The sequence below is a fragment of the Drosophila virilis genome, chromosome 4 (genome assembly GCF_030788295.1).
Source record: "Drosophila virilis strain 15010-1051.87 chromosome 4, Dvir_AGI_RSII-ME, whole genome shotgun sequence".
NCBI lineage: Eukaryota > Metazoa > Arthropoda > Insecta > Diptera > Drosophilidae > Drosophila > Drosophila virilis.
In genome coordinates, this window is record NC_091546.1 from 12,439,843 (window position 1) to 12,454,004 (window position 14,162).

General features: G+C 44.9%; 1 protein-coding gene across 1 annotated transcript; it reads right to left on the reverse strand.

Moving 5' to 3' along the window:
- Positions 1-302: 302 nt before the first annotated feature.
- Positions 303-4,325, reverse strand: Mtp (microsomal triacylglycerol transfer protein). Its single transcript, XM_032438575.2, has 6 exons — positions 4,063-4,325; positions 2,925-3,736; positions 1,929-2,865; positions 837-1,377; positions 608-775; positions 303-542 (listed from the first exon to the last, which is right to left on the reverse strand). The coding sequence occupies exons 1-6, from the start codon at positions 4,151-4,153 to the stop codon at positions 389-391; spliced, it is 2,703 nt and encodes a 900-aa protein (XP_032294466.1). The 5' UTR covers positions 4,154-4,325; the 3' UTR covers positions 303-388.
- Between the last annotated feature and the right edge of the window lie 9,837 nt (positions 4,326-14,162).

The following is a 14,162-nucleotide window of genomic DNA, read 5'->3' on the forward strand; positions in this document are numbered from 1 at the left end:
ATTTTGATAGAGTTAAATAGAAAATTTTGTTATAGTGACATTATTACTTGCTGACATCTGCTGTTAAAATGTTGCTAAGCCGATAACTCAATTTTTCGGACTATCGGAATGACAATTTGAGTCAGCGCAAGACTGTTCAACACTGCACAAAAGAAGCGCGCATTTCAAAACAATTTACAGACTACTGAAAAATCGTCTATCTGCAGTTAGGTTCAGTTCGTGCTTTTACAACACTGACTAGGCGCGCATTTGAATTCAGCTTTGAACAATTGCACTACCAAATTTAACAAATTCTTTGCCAATTTACAATTACTTTGAGTCTTATTCTCTGTGCGGTTTACATAGCCAAATTAATTATTTAAAGTATAGATAAATGCAAATTTTGATCTTAGGAATACGCATGTATAATGTTGCACATCTCGTTATTCTTCTGATTCAAAGCAAAAGTGCGGCCCGCCGATTTGTGCGTCCGCGTCGAACGCAAATGTTTGGCATACGGTTTCTCCACCGACTGCAGATACACGGAGCGCTCATTGGATTGTCTAGATATATAAGAGATATATATGTAAAAAGAGAAATTGTATAATTTAAATGTGTGTAGACTAACGTGAGCAACTGTTCGGGACTCTGCAGCTGCATGCAGAGCTTCATGTTGTCATAAAAGTCCAGATCCGCCTGCAGGCTGAGCTTGGGCTCGTGCCGCAGCGTCACATCCTGCACCAGCTTGGCGTAGGTGAAGCCCACAGCTAGGTGGGAGACCACAGCGCTGCCCGTGCTGCAAAGCATGGATCAACAAATATATTTCAAATCGAAATTCACAATTCCTCAAAACTCACTTTTGCTGTATTTCCGTTTGGGCATTGCGATTCCACAGGCTGAAGGTAACCTTGCCATTCAGATCCACGCTTCGGGCGCCCAGCACACGCCAGTGCAGCGTCGCACCCGATGCCAGGATAATATACTGCTCATGATCCTGCGCCAGCGTGGTCGCCTGATAGGCCGGCGTTGTCTCCGAGGCGCTGCCGCCCCACACATGACCCATGAGTTCCGTTTGCCCGTTGAAAAAGATCAGCGGACGCAGCTGTGCGCCCTGCACACTTATCTCCATGCCCGCAGTGACCGTCTCCTCCTGCTCCAGCTCATCGTCCGCGGGTATTTGGCCATTACGCTCATCCGCATCGCCATCGCCGACAAGCGAGCTCAGGCCTGCGGTGTAGATGCCCAGCTTAAAGCTGCTCGCCTCTGCGCGACCCGCGTGCAGCAGGAACTCCACGGAGCCACGCTTCAATATGCCCTGGTACACCTCCTGGGTGCTCAGCAGGCTCTCGTTGAAAGCGGGCGACTGGGAGAGCTGACGGGTCAGCACGGTGGTGAGACCTGAAAAAGCAAAGGGAGTTGGGTTAAGTAACTCTTTCAGCAGATTGATTGATTGATTGACTTGACTTGACTAAATAATTTACAGATCAAGTGATAGTTGTATTAGTTGTATAAAATTCTTTGTGATGACTGTTTGATTGATAAACTGATTGATTGATTGACTCGATTGAGTACTTAGCTGATTGAAGGAGGGAATTAAAATTATAATTAAATAAAGTTTGCTTGGCTGACGAACTGATTGACAGACTGACAGACTGAAACTGATTGACGGCTGATTAACTGCTTGATTGACTGAGAGCCTCAGTTGATGTACTGCATAATTTACAGACTGATTGATTCAACTTGTTGTTTAATTCACTAAATGACTAAATGACTGAGTGATTGATCGACTCACTGCTTCAATGAGAAGCAAATCAATAACGAGTATATGCCGGCCCTTCCCGTGGTACGTCGAGTTAAGGGGCTGGGAAAGTGCGATCTATGTCTAGCTAGGTTATTATCAGGTATATATGTATTAAAAGTGGTTTCATAAAATTAACATCGATAATTACCCCGCTGTCCCAGCACGTGGTAGTTGTTGACGTGGGCTCGCTGGCCGAGTGCCGCCTGGAACATGGCGCGGAAGCGTGGACAAATCTCGGCGAGCATGCGCAGCTTTTGCAGCACATAAGTTTTAATCTCAAACTGGCGATCGTTGGAGGCCAAATAGTCGAGCAGTTGGCCCAGCTGCTCGGCGCTGGGACGCATGGCCAGCAGCAGGTCCAGGGCCAGGGTGCGCGCGGAGCTGTCAAAGCGCCGCTGGCGCTGATAGAAAATGCTCTCGAACTGGCGGCGATGCGGCTCCGCATAGCTGAGAGCCGGATAGGCTTTGAGTGCCTGCAAGGCGGCCACCGCAAGCTGGGGCTGGGGCGACTGCGTCGCCTGCTGAAGCAGTGCGTCAATGGTCTGCGGATCGCGCAGATTCTGCAGGGCGCGTGCGTACATGACGGGCTCCGGCGCGGAGGCGAGGCCCTCCAGCAAATGGACGCGTATCTGCTGCAACAGCTGATCGTTGGCATCGAGGCCGCTCTGGCGCGTGAGCGTGGCGAGCGTTTGGAGCACGCTGTCTCGCAGCTTGGCGTGCGACTTGTGCGCCGGCGGCTGCTGCAGAAAGTCGAACAGCTGCTCCAGAATGCGGCGTTCCGGGTGCGTGCCGACGGCCAGCGCTTGCAGATACTTCTCCAGCAGCTCCAGCGACTGCGCCGTGGTGTCTGATCCTTTATAGAAATGCGCAAAGCTGGCATTGTGCGCATCATAGGTCTGCACGGCGCCCAGCAGATCCACCAGCTGGCCGGCCAGCCTGGGATGCGACTGCAGCAGCGCCTCGAACTGCGGCTGCTTGGCGATGCGCGCCAAGGGCAGCAGCTGGGCAAAGGTCAGCGCTAGCGAGGATTTGCCCACGTGCTCCGCTTGCAAATCCTTGACGCTGCGCTCGAATTGCGCCTGCAGCTGTTCGTGGGCGAGAGAATGGATTAAATGGATTGAAAGCCAGCAAAGAATATGCCTACCGTTTGCTCCTGCAGCTCGCTAATGACGCCGTCCACATCCGCCTCCAGCTCGAACACACGATACCATTCCAACAAGCTTTCAATGGCCGCAGCCAGCGTGGGCTGCTGCAGCTGAGGCACCTGCTCCTGCCCGCCCTGCGCCACATGCTGCAGTCGCAGGCGGCCGCGCACCACACTGCCCACATCCGGCTTTGCCGTCAGCGTCAGGCGGTGCGTCTCCGTGGACTCGGCGCGCAGCAGTGCGCCGTCTGCGCTCAGCTCGTAGTCCACCTGCTCCTGCGACTGCTTCGACACGCCCAGCGCCTGCTCCGGATGATAGCTGACACGCAAATCCCACAGCGCACAGTCCGTTTTGGTCTTCTCCACGCGCGTCGAACTCTTCACATGGTAGCGCACCCGGCAATGCCCGGACACGTCCAGCTCGTTCTCGGCGCCGTCGCTGCTGGCGAGGCGCAGCTGCAGCAGCGAGGCGATGCCGCGCTCCAGATTCAGCAGCGACTGATCACGGGACGTGTGCGCAATCACCTGTTGCGGCTGACCCTGCACCAGGGCCACGTAGAAGGGTCTGTCCGGCAGGCTGTCAATCTCGCGCTCCTTCTGCTGGGCTGTTGCGCTGACGCGGCTTTTGCTCAGCTCGATTTCCAGCAGCTGCTCCTCATCTTTGCTCCACACGGAGTTTATCTTCAGCTGCGTCTCAAAGCTGTAGCTGACATCCTCTGGTTTGCTGCCCGCGAGCGGCTCCAGGCTCACCTTGCTCCGCAGCGCAAAGAGCTGCTGCGAGCCCGCGGGTATTAAAGAGGCGCCCGCAGCGGCTGCTTAACAGAACGAGAAAGAGAGGGAGAGAGAGAGAGGGAAAGATAGAACACGTCATTAGCAACTTGGAAGAACTTTCGCATAGCGGCATAAGCTGTCAATGTGTGTGAGCTGAGCTCAAGAGGTTATCAACAAGTCGCTCCGGCTGCCAAATCAGCTGTTACAAATAACGTGTGTATGTGTGTGTGTGTGTGTGCTGTTATTCCATGCGTGCGTGCGTGCGTGCGTGTGCGTGCATTATGGCAACAAGTTCATTCAACTCCAGCTTGCTACGTGCTTCGCCTGAACAGATATTAAATAATAAAATTCTTGGCAAATTACTCACCACAGCAGTTGACTAACAGCAGCAGCGGCAACAACAGCGACAACAGCCGAGAAATCATTTTGCGGCTGTTCGTTTGCCGGCGTTGCTGCATTTTTGCTTTAGTTCTGCGGCTTTTTCACACAAATGTTAAAGTATTTAGTTTGCTGATAATATTGATGCATTGATTGATCGATTTGGCTGCACTTGTTGCTCGTCTGAGCTCAAATTGTACTTTAATCTCGCATTAGACTTGCGACGCGTTTGATGGCTGTCTGTGAACTAACAGTGGCGCATGTTAGCTAACAGCTTGCTGTACCTTAACAGCAAAGCGCATGTTAAAGCCCAAACTAAGAGTGAGAGTGTTGCCACATCCAAAAAAAAAGTTGTTAAATTTGAAATAAAACTGTTTCAATTGCATCCTGTACAAATGAAAAATATCATAAGTAAAACGAATAAAAATACACTTTAACACACTATTTACACACTTCTGCGCTAAGAAAACGCGTCTTGAGTTCGTTTTTTCTTATCAATATCCAAATAAATGCACGAAACATAAATTTATTGATTAACGGAACTTGTTTGTTTTGTTTTTATCTTTTGTTTACACAAAAATAAGCGACCGCAATGTTTAATTAACCGCAAAAACTGTTGCGTTAAACAATGTGAAAATAGGTTAATGCACATGGTAAATATCATAAAAAAAAATTAAACATTTATCCTGAGCGAAATATGTGCAAACGCACACATACATATATACATATATATATAGAAATGCATGCGTACACTAAGAGAAAATCATCAAGTATTTTACGGCCAAAGCAATGACAAGAGCTTAACTCAAATACTGTACCCAGTCTAAGAAATATTCCCCACACTTTCGTTGAGAACATTTGAAGGTCTTTTTAACAGGCAGTTTAAGCTTTAAAAAGGGACGGATAACCTGATTAGGTTCTTTTTACGATATCTTGATATTAAATAGCTCTATAGGGTATTTGATCTTCGGCGTGCCAAAAATATCCCTACTTTCTTGTTGCTGAGTGTATAGCTAGCTGCAAGGCGAACGGATATGGCCCGTTGCGAATGTCGCGGCTGAGCAGCGGCCGAGCAGCGGCCGAGCAGCGGCTGAGCAGCGGCTGAGTCAATGCCGAACGGCAGCGTTTATCAGCAGAAGGAAATAACGACAACGGCGACAACGCAGCGTGAGTGGCTCTGCCACTTAGGGCAAACATATGTTTCGTCTCAAATTGAACGAGCGACCGCAACAACTTTAAATTTTGCTTATCAGTGGCTGCAGAAGATAACAACAACAACAACAACAACAACAACAACAACAGGAACACCTACAACAATGCAAACTTGCAGGCAGGCAAACGGACAACAAACGAAAATTAACATAAAACTAAATTTAAACACGTCTTGCTGCGGTTGCGAACGAGATAGCGTTAAGCAGAGTGCCGGCAAGAGAGACAGAGAGAGCGCGAGCGAGAGAGAGAGAGAGAGAGAGAATGGAAGAGCGCGCGTTTCATTAGCTGCAGCTGCAGAGCTGCTGACTGGGGTCGTTTGGCAAGGTTAACGGTGCGTATGCTGTGGAGGGGTAACACAAACTGCAATTGGCATAGGGTGCACTAGTAGAGGAGGGGGGGACAATGGAATGTGACCAGATGATGGGCAGCTCGGACCAAAGCAAACGCTGACCTGTGCACTGCGGATTATTTCTACACTTAAAGAATGCACAGCATGCACAGTGGAACGAGAGTACTTGAAAATGTGCGTTACGCGCTTAAAGCAATACAAAAATATCAATATGTTGAAATATGTTAACGCTATATAAATATAAGTATATAATATATATATATACTAGGTTATACTAGCTAATAAGAACCACGGTGGCTTTCCCAAAAAAATCATCTATTAGTAGAAGGGAGGCAAATGCGGCACTGAGAGAACTAAGGAAAAAGAGAGCTAATAAGGGTAAGAGCGGGAAAAGGGGTCTTAAATGAGAGCAAGAATAAAAGAGAGTGAGAGAGAGACAAATTCATCTAGAATGAGAATATGACACAATGACACAGCCTGTGGATACATCACTTTCAATCAAAGCATGAACAATTGTAAATCTTTCTCGATTTGATGAGAAGCGGATAGAAGGGCACTAGTTGAAAGTAAACATGCTCCGTCGTTTATCGTTTCGTGGCTGCAATATCGCTTGGATTCATCATATTCTCTTAACATTCTTGTAACAAAAGTTGTCCCACTGTCAATTTTATCGTAGCTTAAAATAATGAGAAATGCCCGATCGGAAAACATCCAAACATCAATAAATATATACACATTGATAAGCACACACATACAAAATCCAAAACAAGAAGATCTATATGCCTTATTTAAGTTCATGAGAATCGCATAGTAGGGAGCTATTTGAATATTCTTCACTTTTCGTAGTTTGCAGCGCATCGAAGCGAGTTATTCGAAATAGGTAAAATTGGGCTATCGGAAATGAAACTAAGAAACCAGAAATGAAAAACCTTTTCGTTTTTCTTTAATTGGCAGTCGTACTGCGGAAATTGTCCTAATGTGCCAGTCCGAATATATATATTGCCGAATAACTGTGTCAGATACATAACTGAAATATGCTGCATTTAAAAAATACAGTTTTATATTTGGCCATCGATTTGCAATACCTTCACAGCAAGCTGCTATCGGCCCTTACCTCCCTAACCCCTTCGGCCCGCTCAGCCTCCCAGCAGCGAGCGTCGACGTCGCTGCGACGCGAAGTGTGAACAGGCAAAGGCAAACAAGCAAATAAACAAACAATCGAAGTGCGGACGACGCGTCGGGCGTAGCGTTGCCAGTGTGTGTGTGTGTGTGTGTGTGTGTGTGTGCAGCTTTCGGTCAAGCTTTTCAAAAGGTTGCCATATGCGTGTGTATGAGTGTGTGTGTGTGCTAAAGATAGAAAGAGAACGAAAGTGTGCGAGGTTTGCTTGTTGTGCGCGTGTGTGTGCGAACTGTGGTTTGTTGCTGTTGCTGACCTCTCTGGCAGCAGGAGGTATAGTGCGGGAGGGGAGGAAGCGGTGTAGCCGGGTAGCTGGCGCAGCAGGAAACAATTAGCTCTAAATAAAATTTCAAAATAAGCAACTGTTTGCGCTTAAATCCGGCAGCCCGGGCCACACCAAGCGAGGCGTGTGTGCACGCGAGGGCTTTTAGGCCCAACAACAGCAGCAACAACAGCCAGCATATAAATAGATACCATGCTATCACTTAATTACGGTATTTAAATGAGCAACAAATGATATGATAGAAATTCGAAGCTTTGCACACACACACACGCACACAGCCGCACACAGTCAAGCGCGGCGCTGAAAAGTATGCTACATTTTATATATTTTAATAATTTCAGGGAATTTTCCATCAGCCAGTGTTGTATAACGCGCGTGTGTGTTATATATATATATATATTTTTTTTTAATGCCGACTAGCTCGATTTGCTGTGGAAAATGTAATTGAAATTTTAGGCGCACAAACACTAATTGGAATTGTTGCATTATGCAAATGGCAGCCGCAGAAAAAGCTAATTAAAATATATGCAACATACTATTAGACGCTTTTTTCGCCGCCCAGCTCGAATAACCAAAAGGCCAAAACGAAAAATATCAACGTAAATAATTTAATTAACCAACATGACAAAGCGCCAATACCAACAACACGAGCAACAAAATGGACCAATTGAGCGTAACCATCGTGCAACATATACGGGCTAACAATGCAACTGTTGACCCATTTTAGAAAAATATATTTTATAGCTCGCACGCAAAACACATTTCAGTTTTTTGCCCCTTTTGCAGCATTTGGTTTAAATTCGGGCACAGGTCAAATTATGCATAGATAAAACGTTTACAGGTCAACAAAAGTTTGCTCGAGTTCCCGGAATGAAAACAATTTTTGGTTTCTGTTCAACATTTCGGCAACTTTAATCCCGGCGGTGCTTAAATTATGCGCCAAGCGTTTTTCAACTGTATTTTATTTAGTCTGCATTAAGTTTTAGACAAGCTGATATGGCATATTTATACCTTAAACTTGTGAAAAATATTCAAAATAATATGCAAAAAAATTTATTTGACGTTATTTGAAGTCAAGATGATTTATTAAACGGTGCACGCAAAAGTATCTGTGTATCTAATATGATATTGTCTCATATAGCGAGAGTGTAATTTTTTTTTAATAATGTTTAATTTATTTTTCGCCTAAATCGGGAAAGTATCTTCTAAATCTAAATACTCTCTAGCCGATGAGGCGATAGTATCGCGATAGTTTCTCCCTTTTCTGCGCTGCTTTATCCCCTTAAAAAGCAATTCTCGCTATAAGTTGGGCAGCTTAATTGCAGCTCAGTGCCTGCTTCGACAATAGCCTGCTGAAAATGTTTCTATCAAATGACCTCTTGACCCCCTACACGTCCGCAACGAATTTGTTTTGTGTTTCGGGGTTGTTTCGTATCGTTTTTCTCATGTAGTGCAAACAAAGTTTTAAATTTTTGGTGCAAATGAAAATGAAATACCAACAGCTCGCAGCCAGAGAGGTGGGCTCCCACACACACACGCACACACCTGCACACAGGTATATGTGTATATATATATGTATATACTATAACATGCATTTATACAAACACGCAAATTATGCAAACGGCCACCGCAAATAACATAAATTTCACAAGCTCGGCGGCCCGCAACGCACCTGACGAGCGAGCAAGAGTGGGGGGGGGGCAGAGTGAAGAGGTAGAACGTGAAGCCGACGCCAAAGCGACGACAATGAAGGTGTTTGAAACCAGCGTCGCATAGAAATGTTAACGGCTGCATTTGTGCACACATACAAACGTACATGCACACGCACGCACGCACACACACATGTATTGAGAAATATGCATGCGTGCTTCTGCATTAATCTGCATTCGTGTGTGTGCGTGCGTCAGTGTGCTGTTTTGTGTATTTAAAGCGGGAATAACTTCATATAAGCAACCGCTTTTGATTTCATCTTCTTACAACAGCTTGTTTTTGTGTGTGTGTGTGTGTCTGTGTGTGTGTGCTTTCCAGCCAGGCCCAACAATAATAATAAAGGCAGCTTACGAGAGCTGACAACACTGTCAATACAAATACAAAAGGGGCAATGGCAGCGCGAGAGCGGCTGATCTGCAGAGAGTTGTCAACGGCAGCGTCCAATTGGCGTAAATTTGCATTGGCAATCAAGAGAGCAGTGTGAGAGTTAAAGCGCACCGAAGAGCGAATGCACTGAAATGTAAATGTGTGTGCGTATGAACTAAACAACTGTAAATAAAATAAATAAAAAAAAATAACTGTATTGCAATGGTCTGGAGCACTTCTCCATGTAAATTTATGTTAAAAATGTCTGGCAAATAAATTTATCGAAAAGTAACAAAATGATTTTAAAAACTCATGTGATCCGCATGAAGAGTGTACAGATAAAAATCAGCAGCATGCGCTTAAAACTAAAGATCAACAAAGCGTTTAAAGTTATGGTTATGTTCCGCTGTTCCCACTGTTTGCTTCGTCTGCGCTTTATGATATTCCCTTGGCTCGCCCCCCTCTAGTCGACTGGCAGAGCTTCTTTTTCTCATAAGTTTGTGACATTAATGCGCTTAATTAAAGCAGCGCGCGAATGTCAACAGCAACAAAAACAACAGCGAATGCAACAATAACAGCAAAAGAGAGCGCGAGGCACACACACGCAATTTGCATGGCCCCACAGTGAAGAGGTGACACTCCGCTCGGCTCCCTTGCGGCCGTCACATAAACAAAATGGCAGGCGACAAAAAATTGCAAGCGTTGATTTTTTTATGCTCGCATGTGTTTTTTTTTTTTTTTTTTGTTGTGCGCGGGATTAAATCAAATCAAATTGAAGCGGCGAACGGGCGAATGGCGACGACAAAGCAGAAAATTAAACTGCAAGCAGCGCGGAGTAGGAGATTTTGCATTCCCATTCAAACAATGCAATACAAATTGGGTCAAAGATCAAGTGGAGCTCAGCGTCGACGGCAGCAGCAGCAGCAGAAAAAACAAAGATTCCAAATAGAGTTGTGCTGCGACGACGACGACGACGACGACGACGCAGCGGCGCGTGGCATGCACATGAATGCAGTAGCAGAGGCCGAGTGCAGAGAGCAGAGTGCGGGGGTGAGAGCATAGGTCGCTTGCCAGGCATGATGGATATGCACACAAGCGAATGCGGAGAAGCAAGCAAGACGGCGCAACAAAAAAGATTAAGAAATATGCGCGTCAGTTTTCTATGGGGCGCCGCATTGTTGTTGTAGCTGCCGTTGCCTGGATCCATGTGCATGAGCATGCATATGCAAAGTGCGAAGAGCGGAAGGAGCAGAGAGCAGAGAGCAGAGCAGAGAAACTGCGGGCGCTTTGCTTGTCAGCGCCACAGCTGTGACTAAGCGGCGCATAACTACCAACTGTGAACTACGGGTAAGCTGCTGCTTCTTCCAACCGTTTTCTCCCTCTCTCCCTCTCTCTTTCTCTTTCTTTCATTCTAGCACCATGTCTACGCGCATTGCCTTCTTTTCGCTTTCGCCACGCGGTGTTTGCATTTTTTTCTTATTTTCTTTTCTTTTTCGCCTATGCATTTTTCACTCTTTTCTTTTTTTTTTTTTGGCATGTTCGTAGGCGTTGATGATACCAACAACAACAACATGCAGAAAGGCGCAGGCAAAGTATGCACAGTGGGACAACAGAGCAGAAACATGTGCTGAATTAAAATGTAGAAGTAATTATCAACTTAGGCATATTTTAATGGCATTTAAGCTGCAAAAATACACAAGCTACCGCAAATTTTTTAAAATTAATTTATCAAATTTAGGCTTTTACTTTTCCTGTGATTTCCAATATTAACTTAATTACTTTCTTCGACCTTATTAAGTTTTTAACTACTAAGCTCTCATAATATTTACGTTAGTTAATTGTTGATTAGATCATTATTAAAGAGAAATGTATTAATATTGAAGCTTATTAAATTGTCACCAATACAAATCAAGTTTGGCCCAGTGTGCGCACTGCAGACGTTGTCGCTGCCAGCCAGAAACCATCAAACTGCAAAACTGCACGAAAATATGCAAAAACGGCCAAATGATTGCGGCTCAGTTGCGCGCGCTGCATAAACCAATCCCAAAGCAAACTTCCCCGCGCCCACTCCACACCTCCCCCCCTTGCTTTTCTCTCTCTTTATGTGTAGGTCGTCGGTTCGGCTCTGGCTCCACAGTCCTGAATCCGGGCATGCATGCAACGAAAATGAAATTAAGTCAAGACGGTAGTCACATTAATCGACCGCACAGCCGTGCCAGTGCCCTGCCCTCTGCCTTGCTCTCCCTTGCCCCATCCATGCACACCCATTTCCTCTGACTGCCGCCCACCACTTGAGAGCAGCGGCTTCTCTGCTGGATTTATTTTCCCTTTTGTTGCCGCTGCTGCTGCTGCTGCTGTTGTTGTTGTTGTTGTTGTTGCTGCTGCTGCTGCCGTTGATTTTCACTTCTTAGCAACAATTAAGCGCGCACATAAGTCAAAACCGCAACAACAACAATTACAACAATGCGCACAACAAAATGGAGCACACACAAAGTGGAAAAAAATTAAGAAAAAAAAAAAGACTGTTAGACCAGCTTGACCTCGAGATACTCTATAAAAAGCACGCACCTTTAATGTGAACATTTTTAATACATAAAGCATCAATATAGTTCTCAGTGTGAGAACTCTTCTTCTACTCTTATTCTCTTTGTCTCTCTCTTTGCTTTTTTTTCCATCAGAGCGCAAGAGATAGAAGAGCGCTTCGTCTAGAAAAGAGCGTCGCTTGACAAATAAATTAAAGTTCATAGCCAATTGGGGTTCGAACCTTGTTTTCTACAATTTTTGCAACTTTTGAATAGAGCATTTACATTTTTGTATAATTTCATTTACATATATTCTCTATATATTCATATTTTGGAATCTGTGAAAAAATCTTTTTAGTCAAGGTTCGATTCCCGTTAATTCCGAGCTTTTCTGCCTTTTTCTAATAATGCAATACATAAAAAAATCGCTGCCAGTTGCCCGAGACTTGTTGGTCATTTAATGAGTACAGGGTATAATGTGGGAATGGGGCAGTGGCAAATGCAAGTCGCACATAGTAGCAAAAAAGCCATTTCCTGCAAACAACTGCCGTCGACAGCCACGCCCATCAACGCTGCCGCCCAACCCGAACCAGCAGCTTTTTTAACAGCGCTTTAAAGCTAACGCCCGCTCACCTACCCGCCGCCCACTTCCTGTCCGCCCACTGAGCATCGACCGCACAAATAATTGGAACTTAGTCTAGTTAAAGGGGGCAAACAATCAGGACAGCTGCAGCAAAGTAGTAGGGGGGAGGGGGGGGGAGTTTTGTGGCAGACACAATGAGCCGTTGCCGCAGCCACTTGAAGTGCATTATCGTCGTTCTTGACGTTCTCGGGCAGCATCTTTTGTGGTGAAAGCCGACTATGCACTCGCCCCCACAGCTACCTGCCCCCACCCCCCTACCACCCTCCACGTAGTCAGCAGTGGCATTGTGCCCGACCCCTCTTAGTGGCCGCATTGAGACCCAAAATACGCACACTCAATCATCGTTTTTGTCTTTTTAATGGGGATTTGCTCTCTCGTTCTTTCAGCCATACAGCCGCATAATTATTGCCATTAGAGTGCGTCTCAATTGAGCTGAAAGAGAGTTTTCCACAGCAACAAAAACACAAACGACGCGTGTCATTGCGGTTACGGTGCACAGTGGGTCAATGCAGCTGCCGGAAGGGGGCCGCAGCAACAGACCTGCCCCGGCCACATTTCAAGTGGCCTAGGCCCAAGTGAAAGTTCTTGACAATTGTGCATCATTAATATTGTCTATGGAGCTGCTGCTGCTGCTGCTGCTGCTGTTCCTCTTGCCGCTGGCATTGGCCAACTGCAATGGCAAAGTTGGTAATCGGAATTGGACTTGGACTTGGACTAAGAGACGGGTGTCAGAAACGTGGCATTGTTTGTGCTTGAGGTCGTGGTCAGGTATGGAATGAATTCGAGGTTGCACGCTAAAAGCTGATGGAGTGAAATCTAGCCGGCAATTGAAGACCATTTTGGGTCATTTTCTATGCCTTCAAATGGCAGCACTAAGAGAAGAGAAGTGCTCGACTCAGAGATACCCTTAAGTTAAAGTCAAGCTGAAGTAACAAACAAATAGCTTCATTCCACACTATAAATTAAAATTGTAGTCTTGAATAGCTTCGTTGTGTATCCAATCCAAACTTAAAGCAATTTGTAGGGCTTAAATATAACAAAAAAGTCTGTATATATCAGGGCGCAAAAATGACAGTTTTCTCAATTTTGGGGGAAGCTATTCAAAAAGGGAAACAGTTTCATTCTGTGTATATCATATGAGATTTTAAATACCTAGCTTCGTGTATCTGGCAAATCGATATTTATCGACATTTTGAAAATGGCGGCAGATATCGATTCGCAAGTTTTAAGCTCGTTCTGTCTATGAAATAGAAGAATCATCATAAAAATGTAAAGTCCCCAGTTTTTATCAGCTCGTCACCCTGCTCAAGTTAGTCTCTTTCTGTTAGTTACATTCTTTTCCTCAAAAGCATTATACCCCTTTGAGCCATTTAATGGTTGCAGGGCATAAAAGTGCTTAAAGTTAACTCAGTTAAGTTAAGATGACAAACTTGGAGCACTCAATCGGGGCGAGAATAATGAGTAATCGAGGTTGAATAAATATTCAACTGGGCTTAAGATAATGCATTTTTTGAAATTTGATTGCAACGATATTTTTCACAATTATTGAAGACATCAATTACAAGAAACAATTTATAATAAAAATAGAAAATGCTTTAGGTCTAAGAGAAAGAAGGTTCAGGATATCCCTTTTACTACTTTATATTAAGTTTATACCTAGTAGGTTTTATCAACAACGTTTTCTATAGATGAATATTAAATAATTAGAAAGTTGACTACAAGAAATGTAGAAAAGAAAAGTTGAATAAATGTTATGCTTGCACAGCTTAATTATTTTCAAGTCTTAATTAATACAAGAGCTTAAAGAGAAACAAGAGTGCTTAGAAA

Coding starts and splice junctions, on each gene's coding strand:
- Mtp (XM_032438575.2), bottom strand. CDS start 4,153: ATGCAGCAACGCCGGCAAACGAACAGCCGCAAAATGATTTCTCGGCTG. Junction 2,866..2,924: donor GCGAGCTGCAGGAGCAAACG/GTAGGCATATTC, acceptor GCCCACGAACAG/CTGCAGGCGCAATTCGAGCG. Junction 1,378..1,928: donor CCACGTGCTGGGACAGCGGG/GTAATTATCGAT, acceptor TTGCTTTTTCAG/GTCTCACCACCGTGCTGACC.